We start from the raw sequence: 20,752 nt of genomic DNA on the forward strand, positions 1-20,752 counted from the left end.
GCCTATTCGTTCCCTAACCCCACCTACCCTCCAACCGAGGCTGCCTGTTTGTTCCCTACCCTCTAACCTCTAACCCCTGATCTCTAACCCCTTCCTACAACATGGCCAACCACCAAGATTTACACAGTATTCAATAAATCAAGTCGATCTGCTACATCTATGATTTACTAAATAACTGAATCACTTAAAAAATAATATGTTTTAGCATAGTACCCTTGATAAATTAATGACCGTCTGTTATTGATTTTCACTTTAGGATGGACAAATAGATCTCAGCTTTTTCACCGCAGACTGTTTCCACTTCAGAGTGAAGGGCCACGAGGAGCTGGCCAAGGGTTTATGGAACAACATGGTGAGTTAGGGGTCAAGGCTAGGAGGTGGACAGGGGACTATGGAACAACATGGTGAGTTAGGGGTTAAGGTTATGTGCTGGCCAAGGGACAATGAAACCACATGGTGAGTTAGGGGTTAAGGTTAGGAGCTGGCCAAGGGACGATGAAACAACATGGTGAGTTAGGGGTTAGGGGGTTAGGATTTAGGGGTTTGGGTTAGCAGTTGGGACTATGAAACAACATGGTGAGTTAGGGGTTAGGTTAAAGAGTTAAGGTTAGGAGCTGGCCAAGGGACTATGAAACAACATGGTGAGTTAGCGGTTAGGGGTTAAGGGGTTAGGATTTAGGGGGTTGAGTTAGCAGTTGGGACTATGAAACAACATGGTGAGTTAGGGGTTAAGGGGTTAGGATTTAGGGGTTTGGGTTAGCAGTTGGGACTATGAAACCACATGGTGAACCCTCTTAACCTTTCTATGTTAAATAACGGTATGGGAAAATATTGCATACATTTTTTTGCGAAGAGAACACCAAGGTGTGTTTTGTTAATTTGAGCATGTCCTCCCATTTTTTTTCCAGTTCCAACCGGAGGGACAAAAAGAGTTGGTGTACACATTCTCAAACCCTGTCAAACTCATCTGCCCACCCAAGGTACTTGTATTGTATTTATTATGGATCCACATTAGTTCCTACCGAGGAAGCAGCTACTCTTCCTGGGGTTTATTATGGATCCCCATTAGTTCCTGCCAAGGCAGCAGCTACTCTTCCTAGGGTTTATTATGGGTCCCCATTAGTTCCTGCCAAGGCAGCAGCTACTCTTCCTGGGGTTTATTATGGATCCCCATTAGTTCCTGCCAAGGTAGCAGCTACTCTTCCTGGGATCCTGCAAAATTAAGACAGTCCTATACAATTTTAAAAACAACAGATTTCACAACAAATTAAGTGTTACTCTACTACCACCTATCTACAACACAAAATGTGTACGTGTGTATAGTGCATATGTTATAGTGTGTGTGTGTGTGTGTATGTGTACAGTATGCATGTGTCTGTGTGTGTGTCTCTAAGATGGCGCAAACAGACATGACCGCTCTGCTTCTGGCTCCAAAGCAACTTTGCAGTATTTTTTTTATTTTTGTGTGTTATGTATAACGTTATTGGCCCAGAACGTTTTTTGCATTATTACATTCAACCAGAAATAACTTTTGGATATCAGAGCGATGGTAATTCACCAACATTCCGACCAGAAGTTCGACCGAATTGTTCGTACCCCCCAAGGCAATTGAATTTATCTCAGACGCTGCTCCAAAATGCAGCCTTCGGAGAAGAGGTTTTCGGAGTGGACTTCTAGTTCGACTCAGGAGGCGTGCACACCATCCACCGCTTCCGAGTATATTACTCACTAATGTTCAGTCTCTGGAAAATAAAGTAGATGAACTCAGGGCGAGGATCTATATCTATATCCGGAGAGAGCCAGAGAATTCTCTTCGGTTATATTAACAGCCCATGTATATTCCCCCTCAAGCCGATACCACGACGTCCCTCAAAGAACTACAGTGGACTTTGTGTAAACTGGAAACCACATATCCCGAAGCCACAATTATTTGTAGCTGGGAACTTTTAATAAAGAAAAACTCTACCGAAGTTCTATCAACACATTGCCTATAGTGCTTCAAAAACTCTCAACCATTGTTCCATTCCCTTCCGGGATGGCTGCGAGGCACGACCCCAACCTGCCTTCGGGAAATCAGATCACGACTCCATTCTGCTCCTCCCTTCTTATAGGCATGAGGATTGTTTTTATCACATTGACTGGGATATCAATCAATCAGTCAAATGTATTTATAAAGCCCTTCTTACATCAGCTGATGTCACAAAGTGCTGTATAGAAACCCAGCATAAAACCTCAAACAGCAAGTAATGCAGGTGTAGAAGCACAGTGGCTAGGAAAAACTAGGGGAGGGGAGAGAGGGAGAGTGAGAGAGAGAGAGAAGGTGTATTTTTTTCTGATTTTACTGCTTGCTTCAGTTACTTGATTGTGGAATAGAGTTCCATGTAGTCATGGCTCTATGTAGTACTGTGTGCCTCCCATAGACTGTTCTGGACTTGGGGACTGTGAAGAGACCTCTGGGGGCATGTCTTGTGGGGTATGCATGGGTCTAACCCTAACAAACAGCTCAGTGAATTCAACATGTCATTACTTCTCACAAAGACCAGCAGTGGTGAAGTCCATCTCTCCTCCGCTTTGAACCAGGAGAGATTGACCTGCATATTATTCATGTTAGCTCTCCGTGTATATTTTAGGGCCAGTCGTGCTGCCCTGTTCTGAGCCAATTGTGATTTTCAGAGGTCCTTCTTTGTGGCACTTGACCACACGACTGACCAGTAGTCCAGGTGCTACAAAACTAGGGCCTGTAGGACCTGCCTTGTTGACAGTGCTGTTAAAAAGGCAGAGCAACGCTATATTATAGACAGACTTCTCCTCATCTTAGCTGTTGTATCAACATGTTTTGACCATGACAGTTTAGAATCCAGGGTTACAACAAGTAGTTTAGTCACCTCAACATGCTCAATTTCTACAATGAGTTGTCATAATGTTGCATCAAATGTACATTATCCTATGGGCATTGGGAGACACAATTTAATTAACTTAATTTATGTCCCTCTAACTGCCCTTCATGGCTCTGTTGATCCTGCAGCTATTGAATGCAGTAATCATGTGCCTATGAACCAGAGATACAGTGGGGAGAACAAGTATTTGATACACTGCTGATTTTGCAGGTATTCCTACTTACAAAGCATGTAGAGGTCTGTAATTTTTATCATAGGTACACTTCAACAAAAATAAAAAAAATCACATTGTATGATTTTTAAGTAATTAATTTGCATTTTATTGCATGACATAAGTTTTTGATCACCTACCAACCAGTATGAATTCCGGCTCTCACAGACCTGTTAGTTTTTCTTTAAGAAGCCCTCCTGTTCTCCACTCATTACCTGTATTAACTGCACCTGTTTGAACTCGTATAAAATAAAATGTAAAATAAAATATAAAATACACCTGTCCACACACTCAATCAAACAGACTCCAACCTCTCCACAATGGCCAAGACCAGAGGGCTGTGTAAGGACATCAGGGATAAAATTGTACACCTGCACAAGGCTGGGATGGGCTACAGTACATTAGGCAAGCAGCTTGGTGAGAAGGCAACAACTGTTGGCGCAATTAATAGAAAATGGAAGAAGTTCAATATGACTGTCAATCACCCTCGGTCTGTGGCTCCATGCAAGATCTCACCTCGTGGGGCATCAATGATCATGAGGAAGGTGAGGGATCAGCCCAGAACTACACGGCAGGACCTGGTCAATGACCTGAAGAGAGCTGGGACCACAGTTTTAAAAAAAAAAACAGTAACACACTACGCCGTCATGGAGCCAGCACATGTTCAGGCCCGTCTGAAGTTTGCCAATGACCATCTGGATGATGCAGAGGAGGAATGGGAGAAGGTAATGTGGTCTGATGAGACAAAAATAGAGCTTTTTGGTCTAAACTCCACTCGCCGTGTTTGGAGGAAGAAGAAGGATGAGGACAACCCCAATAACACCATCCCAACCGTGAAGCATGGAGGTGGAAACATCATTCTTTGGGGATGCTTTTCTGCAAAGGGGACAGGACGACTGCACCGTATTGACTCCATGCCAGGCACAATAATAAATTCCCCCATTGTATTTACCCAAGATCTCTCTAAACTCCAGGACCACTGACAGCTTTTGTTGTTGTTACCTGATGCAGGACTCTATTGCCAGAGAGGAGACTCTCAGACTGAAAACGCCTCCATTAATTTACAGAAAGATAGTCAATTTGTGCCACAGTTTAGACTACCGATAGATCAGCGTTCTAACTCCCCCTTGTGATAGTGTGGTGTAATAACAGAATGCCACCATCTACCACTAACCGCAGTGGCATAAACTCAAAACTTTTAAAGTAAGAGCCACTGTATTTTATATCAACAGAGAAGTATATTTTCAGGGTGATTTAAAATATTGACTGGCTCTCAACAAGCTGCCCATTCCAGATTTTTTTTTAAAACTGTAACCAGTGCCTGCAACCTGCTTCAGGTTGTCGGTCAACCTATCAGGGTATTTACAAACAGCACAGGAATGAAATCATCATGTATTGATCATATCTTTACTAATGCTGCAGAAATGTGGTTTAAAGCTGTACCAAAATCCATAGGATGTACTGATCACAATATAGTAGCCATATCCAGGAAAACCAAAGTTCTCAAGGCTGAGCCTAATATAGTCTAAAAGAGTTCATACAATACATTTTGTTGTGATTCATATGTTGATGATGTAAAGAACATTTGCTGGTCTGTGGTGTGTAATGAGAAGCAACCAGACGATGCACTTGACAGATTTATGAAATGTATTATTTCAGTTACTTATTTATTTATTTCACCTTCATTTAGCAGGTTGGCTAGTTGAGAACAAGTTCTCAAGTTCTGCAACTGCGACCTGGCCAAGATAAAGCAAAGCAGTTTGACACATACAACAACACAGATTTACACATGGAATAAACAAAACATACAATCAATAATACAGTAGAACAATCTATATACAGCATGTGCAAATGAGGTAAGATAAGGGAGCTAAGGCAATAAATAGGCCGTAGTGGCAAAGTAATTAAAATATAGCATTTAAACACTGGAATGGTAGGATGTGCAGAAGATGAATGAATGTGCAAGTAGAGATACTGGGGTGCAAATAAATATATACAGTATAGGGATGAGGTAGATAGATGGGCTGTTTACAGATGGGCTATGTACAGGTGCAGTGATCTGTGAGCTGCTCTGACAGCTGGTGCTTAAGCTAGTGAGGGAGATGTGAGTCTCCAGCATCAGTGATTTTTGCAGTTTGTTCCAGTCATTGGCAGCAGAGAACTAGAAGGAAAGGCAACCAAAGGAGGAATTGGCTTTGTGGGTGACCAGAGAGATATACCTGCTGCAGCGCGTGCTACGAGTGGGTGCTGCTATGGTGACCAGTGAACTGAGATAAGGCGGAGCTTTACCTAGCAGAGACTTGTAGATAACCTGTAGCCAGTGGGTTTGGTGACGAGTATGAAGCGAGGGCCAACCAACGAGAGCGTACAGCTCGCAGTGGTGGGTAGTGTATGGGGCTTTGGTGACAAAACGGATAGCACTGTGATAGACTCTATCCAATTTGTTGAGTAGAATGTTGGAGGCTTTTTAATAGATGACATTGCCGAAATCGAGGACCGGTAGGATGGTCAGTTTTATGAGGGTATGTTTGGCAGCATGAGTGAAGGATGCTTTGTTGTGATATAGGAAGCCAATTCTAGATTTAATTTTGGATTGGAGATGCTTAATATGAGTCTGGAAGGAGAGTTTACAGTCTAACCAGACACATAAGTATTTGTAGTTGTCCACGTATTCTAAGTCAGAGCCGTCCAGAGTAGTGATGCGGGCAGGTGCGGGCAGTGATCGATTGAATAGCAAGCATTTAGTTTTACTTGCATTTAAGAGCAGTTGGAGGCCACGGAAGGAGAGTTGTATGGCATTGAAGCTCGTCTGGAGGTTAGTTAACACAGTGTCCAAGGAGGGGCCAGAAGTATACAGAATGATGTCTGCGTAGAGGTGGATCAGAGAATCACCAGCAGCAAGCGCGACATCATTGATGTATAAAGAGAAGAGTCGGCCTGAGATTTGAACCCTGTGGCATCCCCATAGAGACTGCCAGAGGTCCGGACAACAGGCCCTCCGATTTGACACACTGAACTCTATCAGAGAAGTAGTTGGTAAACCAGGCGAGGCAATCATTTGAGAAACCAAGGCTGTCGAGTCTGCCAATAAGAATGTTGTGATTGACAGTCGAAAGCCTTGGCCAGGTCGATGAATACGGCGGCACAGTAATGTCTCTTATTGATGGCGGTTATGATGTCGTTTAGGACCTTGAGCGTGGCTGAGGTGCACCCATGACCAGCTCTGAAACCAGATTGTATAGTGGAGAAGGTACGGTGGGATTCGAAATGGTCGGTAATCTGTCTGTTAACTTGGCTTTCGAAGACCTTAGAAAGACAGGGTAGGAAAGATATAGGTTTGTAGCAGTTTGGGTCTAGAGTTTCTCCCCCTTTGAAGAGGGTGATGACCGTGGCAGCTTTCCAATTTTTGGGATCTCAGACGATACGAAAGAGAGGTTGAACGGGCTAGTAGTAGGGGTTGCAACAATTTCAGAAGATAATTTTGGAGAGGGTCCAGATTGTCTAGCCCGGCTGATTTGTAGGGGTCCAGATTTTGCAGCTCTTTCAGCACATTAGCTATCTGGATTTGGGTGAAGGAGAAATGGTGGGGGCATTGGTGGGTTGCTGTGGAGGGTGCCGGGCAGTTGACAGGGGTAGGGGTAGCCAGGTGGAAAGCATGGCCAGCCGTAGAGAAATGCTTATTGAAATTCTCAATTATTGTGGGTTTATCGGTGGTAAGTGTTTCCTAGCCTCAAAGCTGTGGGCAGCTGGGAGGAGGTTATTTTATTCTCCATGGACTTTACAGTGTTCCAGAACTTTTTTGAGTTTGTACTACAGGATGCAAATTTCTGTTTGAAAAGCTAGCCTTAGCTTTCCTAACTGCCTGTGTATATTTGTTCCTAACTTCCCTGAAAAGTTGCATATCACTGGGGCTATTCGATGCTAATGCAGAATGCCACAGGATGTTTTTGTGCTGGTCAAGGGCAGACAGGTCTGGAGTGAACCAAGGACTATATCTATTCCTCGTTCTAAATGTTTTGAATGGGGCATGCTTATTTATTAAGATGGTGAGGAAGGCACTTTTAAAGAATAACCAGGCATCCTCTACTGATGGGTTGAGGTCAATGTCATGTCATTCCAGGATACCCCGGCCAGGTTGATTAGAAAGGGTTTGACAGTGATGAGGGGTGGTTGTTTGGTCGCAGACCCATTACGGATGCAGGCAATGGGGCAGTGATCGCTGAGATATTGATTGAAACCAGCAGAGGTGTATTTGGAGGGGGAGTTAGTTAGGATGACATCTATGAGGGTGCCCGTGTTTACGGATTTGGAGTTGTACTTGGTAGGTTCATTGATAATTTGTGTGAGATTGAGGGCATCAGGCTTAGATTGTAGGATAGCCGGGGTGTTAAGCATGTCCCAGTTTAGGTCACCTAGTAGCACGAGCTCAGAAGATGGATGGGGGGGGGCAATCGGTTCACATATGGTGTCGAGGCCACAGTTGGGGGCAGAGGGTGATCTATAGCAAGAGGCAACAGTGAGAGACTTGTTTCTGGAAAGGTGAATTTTTAGAAGTAGAAGCTTGAATTGTTTGGGTACAGACCTGGATAGTAAGACAGAACTCTGCAGGCTATCTTTGCAGTAGATTGCAACACTGCCCCCTTTGACAGTTCTATCTTGGCGGAAAATGTTATAGTTAGGGATGGAGATTTCAGGGTTTTTGGTGGTTTTCCTAAGCCAGGATTCAGACACGGCTAAGACATCCATGTTGGCAGAGTGTGCTACAGCAGTGAGTAGAACAAACTTAGGGAGTAGGCATGAAACCAAGGCTTTTACGGTTACAGAAGTCAACAAATGAGAGCACCTGAGGAGTGGGAGTGGAGCTAGGCACTACAGGACCTGGATTAACCTCTACATCACCAGAGGAGAAGTAGGATAAGGGTACGGCTAAAGGCTATACGAACTGGCCGTTTAGCAGGTTCGGAACAGAGAGTAAAAGGAGCAGGTTTCTTGGAACGATAGCATAGATTCAAGGCATTGTGTACAGATAAAGGTACGGTAGGATGTGATTACATTGGAGGTAAACCTAGGAATTGAGTAATGAAGAGAGAGATATAGTCTCTAGAGACGTTTAAACCAGGTGATGTCATCGCATGTGTTGGATGTGGAACGACATGGTTGGTTAAGGCATATTGAACAGGGCTAGAGGCTCTACAGTGAAATAAGACAGTAATCACTAACCAGGACAGTAATGGACAAGGCATATTGATATTAGAGAGAGGCATGCGTAGCCAAGTGAACATATGGGTCCAGTGAGTGGTTGGGCTGGTTGGGGGCACGGCAATTCAGACAGTTAGCAGGCCGGTGCTAACAAGCTAGCAGTTAGTAGGCCGGGAATAACAAGCTAGCAGAAGGGTCTATGGGGGACGTCGCGATGGAGGTAAGTCTGTTTTTGCCTCTTCGTGCGGTGACGTCGATAGACCAGTCGTGGATTAGTAGGGTTCCAAGCAGCTCTAGGTAGCTAACAGGCCGCGGTTAGCAGAATGGGCCTGTTGGAATCCTTGGGCAGATTATGTCGGTATTCCATGTCGGTATCCGTGCCCCTTACCGGCAGTATAAGGGGTCCGGATATTGTAACCTGGGAGTGGGCTTCGGTGGTAGCCCAGGAGCCCTAGCCAGGCTAATTGGTGCTTGCTCCAGGATGGAAATGCTAGCCAGGAGTAGTCACCCGGGATTGTGGTTAGCTAGTTTTGAAGATCCAGATGAAAATGTTCCGAGTTTGCGGTAGGAATCCGGGGATATGCAGAGAAAAAACATAGGTCCGTTATGCTCTGGTTTGAGTCACGTTGTACGAACTGGCGAGAGCTTTCCGAGCTAAAGGTTAGCTGATGACCGCTGGCAATGGTTTCCTGACTGATAGCTGGTAGTTAGCTGGCTAGCTTCAGTTGAGGGATTCCAGATCCGAAGTAAATAGAAATACTTTAGAAAAGGTTTAGAAAATATTTTTAAAAGATATGCGAAGAAAAGTATATATACAGGGACACAACAGGACAAAGACAAAAGACTACACCATCTTGGATTTAATAAGGACTGATGAAGAATTGAAAACTTGTATGGTTGAGAGGGATGAGACAAAAGGTATGGCAAATAAGTCTGGCAGCCCAATTGATTGGCAAACTTTTTTCAATCTTTACTAATGAATGTATGTGGATGACTCAACACTACACACGTCAGCGACTACAGCAACTGAAATGACTGCAACACTCAACAAAGAGCTGCAGTTAGTTTCGGAATGTGTAGCAAGGAATAAGTTAGCCCTAAATATTTCCAAAAGTAAAAACATTGTATTTGGGACATATCATTCACTAAACCCTAAACCTCAACTACATATTGTAATGAATAATGTGGAAATTGAGCAAGTTGAGGTGACTAAACTGCTTGTAGTAATCCTGGATTGTAAACTGTCAGGGTCAAAACATATTGATACAACAGTAGTTAAATAGGGAAAAGTCTGTCCATAATAAAGCGCTGCTCTGCCTTCTTAAAAACACTATCAGCAAGGCAGGTCCTACAGGCCCTAGTTTTGTAGCACCTAGATTACTGCTCAGTCGTGTGGTCAGGTGCCACAAAGAAAAATCTATTGAAGAATAACATCAAATGCTAACAATTGGTGCCGTGACCCAGATGAATTGATCTGAATGACAACAAGAAATGTATCAAATGTGTGTTGATCCAAATCAAATAATTTTATTTGTCACATACACATGGTTAGCAGATGTTAATGCAAGTGTAGCGAAATGCTTGTGCTTCTAGTTCCGACAATGCAGTAATAATGAACAAGTAATCTAACTAACAATTCCAAAACTATTAACTTATACACACAAGTGTAAAGGGATAAAGAATATGTACATAAAGATATATGAATGAGTGATGGTACAGAGCGGCATAGGCAGGATGCAGTAGATGGTATCGAGTACAGTATATACATATGAGATGAGTATGTAAACAAAGTGGCATAGTTTAAAGTGGCTAGTGATACATGTATTACATAAAGATGCAGTAGATTATATAGAGTACAGTATATACATGTGAGATAAATAATGTAGGGTATGTAAACATTATATTAAGTAGCATTGTTTAAAGTGGCTAGTGATATATTTTACATCAATTCCCATCAATTCCCATTATTAAAGTGGCTGGAGTTGAGCCAGTGTGTTGGCAGCAGCCACTCAATGTTAGTGGTGGCTGTTTAACAGTCTGATGGCCTTGAGATAGAAGCTGTTTTTCAGTCTCTCGGTCCCAGCTTTGATGCACCTGTACTGACCTCGCCTTCTGGATGATAGCTGGGTGAACAGGCAGTGGCTCGGGTGGTTGTTGTCCTTGATGATCTTTATGGCCTTCCTGTAACATCGGGTGGTGGTGTAGGTGTCCTGGAGGGCAGGTAGTTTGCCCCCGGTGATGCATTGTGCAGACCTCACTACCCTCTGGAGAGCCTTACGGTGGTGGGCGGAGCAGTTGCCGTACCAGGCGGTGATACAGCCCGCCAGGATGCTCTCGATTGTGCATCTGTAGAAGTTTGTGAGTGCTTTTGGTGACAAGCCAAATTTCTTCAGCCTCCTGAGGTTGAAGAGGCGCTGCTGCGCCTTCTTCACGATGCTGTCTGTGTGGGTGGACCAATTCAGTTTGTCTGTGATGTGTACGCCGAGGAACTTAAAACTTACTACCCTCTCCACTACTGTTACGCACGCCTCTATGAAGAGGGAACGCAACACCCTGCTACCACTAAACTCTCTGTGATGCGAAAGAGGTATGGGCTGTAGGTGCGAGTAAGGATGACACAGACAGAATGTGGTACCGTTTACAAGGACTTTATTTCTTTACACGGTAATATGGGGAAAAGGGGCTGGACGGAACCAAAGCAAAGAAAGTAAATCTCAAAGCCCCCCCCTCTCCTATCTTACCTGCCTACCCACTACTTACCTAATTTAGCACCACCTGGTGCCCTAACCAAAATACAGGGGGTGATCCACCCAGGTCTTACCTAGTGTGCCTAGACAGTGAATATACTACGGGTATATGTATGCCCGCGGGCCTCTTGCCTAAGCACTCCCAAGGTGCCTTCCCCTTCCCCCCTGGGAACAAATGAAACAGAATATTAAACAATTTTAAACTAACAAAGGACATCAAATAAGCTCCATCTGAGCAACAAACTCATAGAACATACCACTTCCCAGCAATGAACTCCCAGCACAATCAATCTCCAGCAAAAAAAATCTCTCTATCACAAACAATCGCTCTGCAATGACCTCAGAGCAAATCTCTAGCAAAATCTCTCAGCAATCCCTACCTCCAAAATCTCTCTAGCGAAATCTCTTTAGCAAAATCTCTCTCAGCAATCCCTACCTCCAAATCTCTCTTTGCAATCCCTACCTCCAAAAATCTCTAGCAACCCCCCCTGAACAGAACACTAGCTTTTATATAGCTTCAGAATGAATGTGTAATTGGAGACAGCTGCGTCTTGACGAGGGGGCGGGGTCAGCTCTCCAATTAGCCCTGGAGTCGACCAATCAGCTGCTTGAGGATTTCAGGCAGCCCTTTTCCTGAAATAAAACACATGCAAATACACAAACTACAACACATAAACTGGGGAACGTAACAACTACTGTCCCATCGATGTGGATAGGGGGGTGTTCCCTCTGCTGTTTCCTGAAGTCCACAATCATCTCCTTAGTTTTGTTGACGTTGAGTGTGAGAAGGAAATTTACAGTTGGCTCAGAACAGGGCAGCATGGATGGCCCTTTAAAGTACACGGAGAGCTAACATTAATGACATGCATGCCAATCTCTCATGGCTCAAAGTGGAAGAGAGATTGACTTCATCACTACTTGTTTTGTAAGAGGTGTTGACAAGCTGAATGCACCGAGCTGTCTGTTTAAAATACTTGCACCCATGCATAGCCCACAAGACATGCCACCAGAGGTCACTTCACAGTCCCCAAGTCGAGATCAGACTACGGAGGCACACAGTACTACATAGAGCCATGACTACATGGAACTCTATTCCACATCAGGTAACTGATGCAGCAGTAGAATTAGGTTTATAAAACGGGTAAAAATACACCTTATGGAACAACGGGGACTGTGAAGAGACACATTCGGGGCGGCAGGGTAGCCTAGTGGTTAGAGAGTTGGACTAGTACCCAGAAGGTTGCAAGTTCAAACCCCCTAGCTGACCAGGTACAAATCTGTAGTTCTGCCCCTGAACAGGCAGTTAACCCACTAGGCCGTCATTGAAAATAAGAATTTGTTCTTAACTGACTTGCCTAATTAAATAAAAAAAATAGCAAATAATGTCATATGATGTACTGTTTTGTCTTTTCTTTTATATGTAATGTAAGCGCTTTAATATGTTTGGTACCCAGGAAGAAGAGCTACTGCCTTGGCAATGGGGATCTCTAATAAATGCAAACCCGATATATTTTACAGTAGGCCCTATGTCTGCTCTGTTTTCCACAGTAGGCCCCATGTCAACCCTATGTCAACCCTATATATTTTGCATAGGCCCCATGTCAGCCCTATATATTTTACATAGGCTCAATGTCAACCCAAAGTCAGCCCTATATATTTTACAGTAGGCCCTATGTCTACCCTATGTCAGCCCTATGTGTTTTACAGTAGCACCCATGTCACCCTCTATGTATTTTACAGTAGGCCCTACGTCAACCCTATGTCTTCCACAGTAGGCCCCATGTCAACCCTATGTCAGCCCTATATATTTTAAAGTAGGCCCTATGTCAGCTCTGTCTGCCACATTAGGCCCCATGTCACCCCTATGTCAGCGCTATGTATTTTACAGTAGGCCCTATGTCATCCCTGTCTTCCACAGTAGGCCCTATATCAACCCTATGTCAGCTCTGTGTTTTACGGTAGCCTCCATGTCATCCCTACATCAGCCCTATACATTGTAAAGTAGGCCCCATGTCACCTCTATAAAAGCCCTATATATTTTACAGTAGGCCCCCATGTCAATCCTACGTCAGCCCTATACATTTTACAGTAGGTTCCACGTCTTCCACACTAGGCCCCATCTCACCCCTACATCAGCCCTATGTATTTTACAGTAGGCCCCATGTCAACCCTACGTCATCCCTAAATATTTTACAGTAGGCCCCATGTCACCACATGGTAGGTCTATATATTTTACAGTAGGCCCTATGTCACGCCTACATATTTTACATAGGACCTATGTCTTTCACAATAGGCCCCATGTCAACCCTATGTCAGCCCTATATATTTTACATAGGCCCTATGTCAACCCTATGTATTTTACATAGGCCCTGTCTTTGAATCTCGAATTAGTCTTAAGTGAGATGTATGAACTAATGAATTGAAGACATTCACAACTGTCTGTTAATGGGGATGTTTTGTGATTTAGGACCATCCTTACATCTACACAAGACCCAGAGCTGTGTCTGCAGGACCACCACTGACCCTCCACATGCCCATGGTCATCTCCCTTCTACTCCTTACAATGTCTGCAATCTACTGATCTACATGACTGTTTCCAATGGGCTGATAATCTACATGACTGTTTCCAATGGGCTGATAATCTACATGACTGTTTCCAATGGGCTGATAATCCACATGACTGTTTCCAATGGGCTGATAATCCACATGACTGTTTCCAATGGGAACAAAGTGAGACAGGGAACAAAGTGAGGAGCAGACAGATATAGAGGGGTAATCAGGGCGTAATCAGAGGGGTAATCAACAAAGTAATGGAGTCCAATATTGCGCAGCTGCACGTAATGATGGTGACAGGTGTGTGTAATGAAGGGCAGCCTGGCACCCTTGAGCGCCAGAGAGGGGGAGCGGGAGCAAGTGTGACACAGATCAGCTTTGCAATAAATAACTTCAGCCAGACCCCCTTTCACTCGCAGAGGGGAACTGGTGGGGGGTTGACAGCTCACACCTTGTTGTAAATCAAAGACAAGAACATTCAACTATCTCCCTCTTCAAATTCACCAGAGGAATGGAATGTGCCTTTGTCTACACAGACATTTTCCCGCCAAAACTTGAAAACGTTCTAAAGCGAATACTGGAACATTATTTCTAACAGAACGTGGTGTCAGAGGCGATCTAAAGAATAATAATGTGATTTGGTTGTTATTTTGTGATGTCATTAAAAATATTATAGAGGAAATACTGTAAATTGAAAAGTATACACAGTACATGTATGAAGTTTCCATCCTCTATGTTGTGTACTAAATATGAACAATTCTGAAAGTGTTTTTGCTAAGAGAGGGATGTGACTGGTAATGTATTGTAGTCCTTCCTGTGCATGGACAAAATACAAAATTAGGCCTTACTGTTGAATTCAGTCTACATTAATTAAGTAGCAAATGACGTTATACACCAATAGAGCTGTAGGCAGGATTATCGTTGAGACTATGTCTGTGTGTTTCCTTTTGACCCAGAAAGCAGGGAAAGATTGACTCCGGTGTTGTATACCTGACAAAGGGTCAGAGTGTGTAGGATGAATTATTACGTTTCCAGAGCTAGGACATGAGAAAATATATTTGTCAAGTAGTCTCAGCGAGTATTAATTTCTAGAGCTAGGACAAAAGGGTCAGCCGATTTAAGGAAATTTGAGAAATATATTTGTTCACTTTATCGTTTACACCTTCTGTATCCTGTGCATGTGACAAATAAACTTTGATTTTATTTGATATAGTGTGTGTTTACCAGAGACGGTAATGTGAAGAAAAACATGACCTGGTTGCAGATGTCATGTAGCCTGCAGTTTTTGTGTTTACACTTTTTAATTTGGACAACGACAACTTTGATGTCGGACGACAATATAATGTTCATGATTTCACTACGACAACTGTCCACAGACATGTCGATAGATGTAGTATAAGCAGTCTGGATATCTTTGGTTGTTTAGTACACACCCATACTCACTCTGTTTAGCTCATGGCCTCACGTGAATCCTTAAAGAGATGGGTGGGGATAAGGCGTAAGTGGGTGTGAAAAATACTGAATGGGTGTAGACAAAGAAGAGCTCTCCAGTAGGTATACCCAAAAAATTCAAGGGCCATTTTCTCAAACGTGGGTTTACAAGTTTATAAACTTTCAAAGCAGAATTACTTTCCCATTGTTCCTTAACTGTAGTGTATGATATACCATTTTCTTTAGCTCTGAGCCTCTACTTTTATCCAATGTAAAAAAAAAAAAAAAAAACTATTTCAAATTTTGCTACATAAGACCGAATCAAGGCAGTCGGTCACATATGAATGCCATCTGTTACTAGCAAGTTATTTATTTAATGAACCTTGTTTGAGGTCGGGGCTCTGTGCAGGCCAGTCAAGTTCTTCCACACTAATCTCGACAAATAATTTCTGTATGGACCTCGCTTTGTGCACAGGGGCATTCTCATGCTGAAACAGGAAAGGGCCTTCCCCAAACTGTTACCACAAAGTTAGAAGCACAGAATAATTGAGAATGTCATTGTATGCTGTAGCTTTAATATCTCCCTTCACTGGAACTAAGGGGCCTTTCCCACAACATGAAAAACAGCCCCAGACCATTATTCCTCCTCCACCAAACTTTACAGTTGGCACTATGCATTGGGGCAGGTAGCAGGTGGAAACGGAGAAAAAGGGGCCTGATCCCTAAGAAGTTTTAAATATACAATTCACAAGTGATAGGCTAATATTGTCACACATATCAGACAATTATTGATTGAATCTTGTCTTTACATATACTAAATAATATACAGTACCTAATCATTCAAGGATTTTTCTTTTTTTTACCATTTTCTACTTTGTAGAATAATAGTGAAGACATCAAAAATGAACTAACACATCATGTAGTAACCAAAAAAGCGTTAAACAAATCTATTTTATAGCTCTTCCACACTGGCATCAGTTCCACATAGATAACTATTAGACATGATGTTCTGACAGTCTGCCGGTAGTGAGGAATTCTTCCGTTTCACTGGTTGCACTTCACCGGTGATCTTGTATCGTTTCAGGAACAGTCCTTGAATCGAAGGATATTGCTGCAGCCTCAGACGATAGATTCTGTTACAGTCAAGGGATATTGCTGCAGCCTCAGACGATAGATACTGTTACAGTCAAGGGATATTGCTGCAGCCTCAGACGATAGATTCAGGTACAGTCAAGGGATATTGCTGCAGCCTCAGACGATAGATTCTCATAGCCTGTAATGGAGGAAACTAAAAAGTGAAATGAGTGACATGTATCCATCGTGACTTTCCCTGGACTTTTACTGCTGACCTCGTTATGAGCTAAACTTGATAAGGACCTTCCCATTTTGGCCCTACTGTGTCTGTCACATATTTCTTTACCATCACCCATTGTCCTGGCACTACGTCATGTCCCCCCTCAGGAGTTATTCCCCATTAGAGAGTTGTTTGCAATAGTTAAGTTTGTCACTCATAAAGTGAACGTCTGCTTTTCTCAAATCTAACGTGCCTGGTATTATCACCTTGTCCATTGTAGTAACTACCGATGCCCAGCCTGCCTCACACCCCCCCTCCACAATGCTTGAACCGTCTGTGTATAAGATAAACTCAGGGTTTTCCAACAAATGACTCTATAAACCCATCAGAGAGCTGATCCAAAACCAACTCACAACAGTCGGGTTCAAGTAATGCGGTATCTGGAGGATACATCAGAGTAAATGGATTACATGGTGTCTTTTCAACTATACCCATGTCCCATAGATCTTTAATCACTACTTTAGTAGCGTCCATAGCTTCCTGTTCAACTATACCCATGTCCCATAGATCTTTAATCACTACTTTAGTAGAGTCCATAGCTTCCTGTTCAACTATACCCATGTCCCATAGATCTTTAATCACTACTTTAGTAGCGTCCATAGCTTCCTGTTCAACTATACCCATGTCCCATAGATCTTTACTCACTACTTTAGTATTGTCCATAGCTTCCTGTTCAACTATACCCATGTCCCATAGATCTTTAATCACTACTTTAGTAGCGTCCATAGCTTCCTGTTCAACTATACCCATGTCCCATAGATCTTTACTCACTACTTTAGTATTGTCCATAGCTTCCTGTTCAACTATACCCATGTCCCATAGATCTTTAATCACTACTTTAGTAGTGTCCATAGCTTCCTGTTCAACTATACCCATGTCCCATAGATCTTTACTCACTACTTTAGTAGCGTCCATAGCTTCCTGTTCAACTATACCCATGTCCCATAGATCTTTAATCACTACTTTAGTAGCGTCCATAGCTTCCTGTTCAACTATACCCATGTCCCATAGATCTTTACTCACTCTTTATTAGCGTCCATAGCTTCCTGTTCAACTATACCCATGTCCCATAGATCTTTACTCACTACTTTAGTAGCGTCCATAGCTTCCTGTTCAACTATACCCATGTCCCATAGATCTTTACTCACTCTTTATTAGCGTCCATAGCTTCCTGTTCAACTATACCCATGTTCCATAGATCTTTACTCACTACTTTAGTAGCGTCCATAGCTTCCTGTTCAACTATACCCATGTCCCATAGATCTTTAATCACTACTTTAGTAGCGTCCATAGCTTCCTTGCTAATGGGATATTGTTTTGTGCAAGGTGGGGCAACACCTGTCAATCACACTGGTTCCAAATCCAGAGTTCCACCCTCATTTTTCTTCATAGTCCAAATAGCAATGTTCTGAACTGTAGATTCCTGCATCAATCTTCATTGGACCAATATAAATTTATAATGGTTTGGTTGGTTTCATATCTGTCTCGCCCTCACTCCTGTTGCTCTCATCTTCTTGCCCGTGTACTGAGGACATATATGCTTTGCATAAGATATGGGAAATACAGTGACTTCAGCACCTGTATCTACTAAAACAAACCTGCTGCAAAGTTATTAACTATCATGTTCACATATATTCCATCCCGATTTCATATGTACACCAGCTGAGATGGGACGTAAGAGCGAGTCTATTAGTTTACCTCCACAGCATCCAGCAAACTCTGCTGCTGAGCCAGAGTGAGCTTCTTACATTTCTGCACCAACATTGTGTCATTAGGGCTGTTGTCCTGTTTCCATTTTCCTTTAGATGGACCACTTCTCATTAAATCACGTTTTCTTTTCCCACGTTCTCGTTGCCAGTGACCAGAAATCCTGCAATAATGACATGCACCAGGTTTCTCTTCTACTGAACGAATAATGTTGTTGGTTTCACTCGGAACCTGCACAACTCTGATAACCACGTCTTAAAAGTTTTTGACCATTCATCCAACTGTTTTGGAGATGCTGATTTATGTGTGATCACTATCTCCAAAGGTTTGTCTTTACTTCCTTTTACAGCCTGTGTTCTGGTTGGCCTAAAACATCATTCGTCACTGCTGTCAGAATCTGTTGACTCAAAGCCAGACAGTGTCGACCAGATGCTTGAAACCTGATCTGCCTTGCACAACTCAGTGTGAGGATCGATAGATTGTAGAACAGAGAGGCCACAGGTGGGGGTCACGTTTCCTCCTCTACTTTGAAATGGTTCTATATATCACTAGACAGTGACAGTGATACTAGACAGTAAAATTACTAGAAAGTGATACTAGACAGTAAAATCACTAGACAGTGATACAGTAAAATCTCTTTCATGTTCATATCCAGAAGAGCTGTTCCACCCTTTTCCAGAGTGGTTTTCTCACATAACAATGACATTACATTATCGTCAAAAGTTGTATAATATATATCTCTATATTTATTTACCCCCCCCAAAAAAAATAATATATATAGCCCCTTTTGAGGACTCAAACCTCTTCTAGAACACAAATTGTTTCAGTAGGGCCTGGCTACCCATAAAACATATGTTCACTTCAAAAAGCTTGTTGAAGGCTTACATTAACCACACGTGTAAAAATTGCTACTCAACTAACAACTCACTTCTATGCAAGCAACAAGAAGGTTTCACAAAAACAGAGGCCTCAAACCTTTTAATAGAGAAAGGACTCCAACCTTTCAATAGAGTAACAAATGACTAAACTCTGTAATAAAACAAAGGACTTGAACATTTACACGTCACAGATACATATCACTCATTGCATGCACTATTTTAACCTGATTTGGTTCTTTTTAAAGTGATATTGGTCTAGACTCACCCAGCAATTCTACCATCAATCAGGAGATTAAGAGTTGACTCCCCAAAGTGGGTTGCGCAGCCTTTTCTCTTTCCTCTGGAACTTCCGGCGCCGACAGAGATGGCCGCCTCGCTTCGCGTTCCTAGGAAACTATGCAGTTTTTTGTTAATTACGTGTTATTTCTTACATTAGTACCCCAGGTCATCTTAGGTTTCATTACATACAGTCGAGAAGAACTACTGAATATAAGAGCAGCGTCAACTCACCATCAGTACGACCAAGAATATGACTTTCGCGAAGTGGATCCTGTGTTCTGCCTTTCACCCAGGACAACGGAATGGATCCCAGCCGGCGACCCCAAAAAAAATGACTTCGTAAAAGAGTGAAAAGTAGCGGTCTTCTGGTCAGACTCCGACCAGGCACATCGTGCACACATAGACAGGCACATCGTGCACCACTCCCCAGTATACTTCTCGCCAATGTCCAGTCTCTTGACAACAAGGTTGATGAAATCCGAGCAAGGGTAGCATTCCAGAGGGACATCAGAGACTGTAACGTTCTTTGCTTCACGGAAACATGGCTCACTGGAGAGACGCTATCGGAGTCGGTGCAGCCAGCTGGTTTCTCCACGCATCGCGCCGACAGAAACAAACATCTTTCTGGTAAGAAGAGGGGCGGGGGCGTATGCCTTATGGCTAACGAGACATGGTGTGGTCACAAAAGCATACAGGAACTCAAGTCCTTCTGTTCACCTGATTTAGAATTCCTCACAATCAAATGTCGACCGCATTATCTACCAAGGGAATTCTCTTCGATTATAATCACAGCCGTATATATTCCCCCCCAAGCAGACACATCGATGGCTCTGAACAAACTTTATTTGACTCTTTGCAAACTGGAATCCATACATCCTGAGGCTGCATTCATTGTAGCTGGGGATTTTAACAAGACTAATCTGAAAACAAGACTCCCTAAATTGTATCAGCATATCGATTGCGCAACCAGGGCTGGCAAAACCTTAGATCACTGCTATTCTAACTTCCGCGACGCATATAAGGCCCTGCCCCGCCCTCCTTTCGGAAAAGCTGACCACGACTCCATTTTGTTGATCCCTGCCTACAGACAGAAACTAAAACAAGAAGCTCCCACGCTGAGGTCTGTTCAACGCTGGTCCGACCAATCTGATTCCACACTCCAAGACTGTTTCCATCACGTGGACTGGGATATGTTTCGTATTGCGTCAGACAACAACATTGACGAATACGCTGATTCGGTGTGCGAGTTCATTAGAACATGCGTTGAAGATGTCGTTCCCATAGCAACGGTTAAAACATTCCCAAACCAGAAACCGTGGATTGATGGCAGCATTCGTGTGAAACTGAAAGCGCGAACCACTGCTTTTAATCAGGGCAAGGTGACCGGAAACATGACCGAATACAAACAGTGCAGCTATTCCCTCCGCAAGGCTATCAAACAAGCTAAGCGTCAGTATAGAGACAAAGTAAAATCTCAATTCAACGGCTCAGACACA

General features: G+C 43.1%; 1 protein-coding gene across 1 annotated transcript in view; it reads left to right on the forward strand.

Annotated features, from left to right (window-relative positions):
- The window catches only part of LOC110498318 (phospholipase B1, membrane-associated-like), a 38,501-nt gene extending 23,686 nt beyond the window's left edge, over positions 1–14,815 (forward strand). Inside the window, exons 14-16 of the mRNA XM_036955442.2 lie at positions 257–352; positions 909–980; positions 13,522–14,815. Coding sequence (XP_036811337.2) covers positions 257–352; positions 909–980; positions 13,522–13,635 — 282 coding nt within the window. The 3' untranslated portion in view covers positions 13,636–14,815. The remainder of the gene's footprint in view (positions 1–256; positions 353–908; positions 981–13,521) is intronic.
- The last annotated feature ends 5,937 nt before the right edge of the window (positions 14,816–20,752 follow it).

This window comes from Oncorhynchus mykiss, chromosome 19, assembly GCF_057628025.1.
Source record: "Oncorhynchus mykiss isolate SJ-2025 chromosome 19, ASM5762802v1, whole genome shotgun sequence".
In the NCBI taxonomy this organism is placed as follows: Eukaryota; Metazoa; Chordata; class Actinopteri; order Salmoniformes; family Salmonidae; genus Oncorhynchus; species Oncorhynchus mykiss.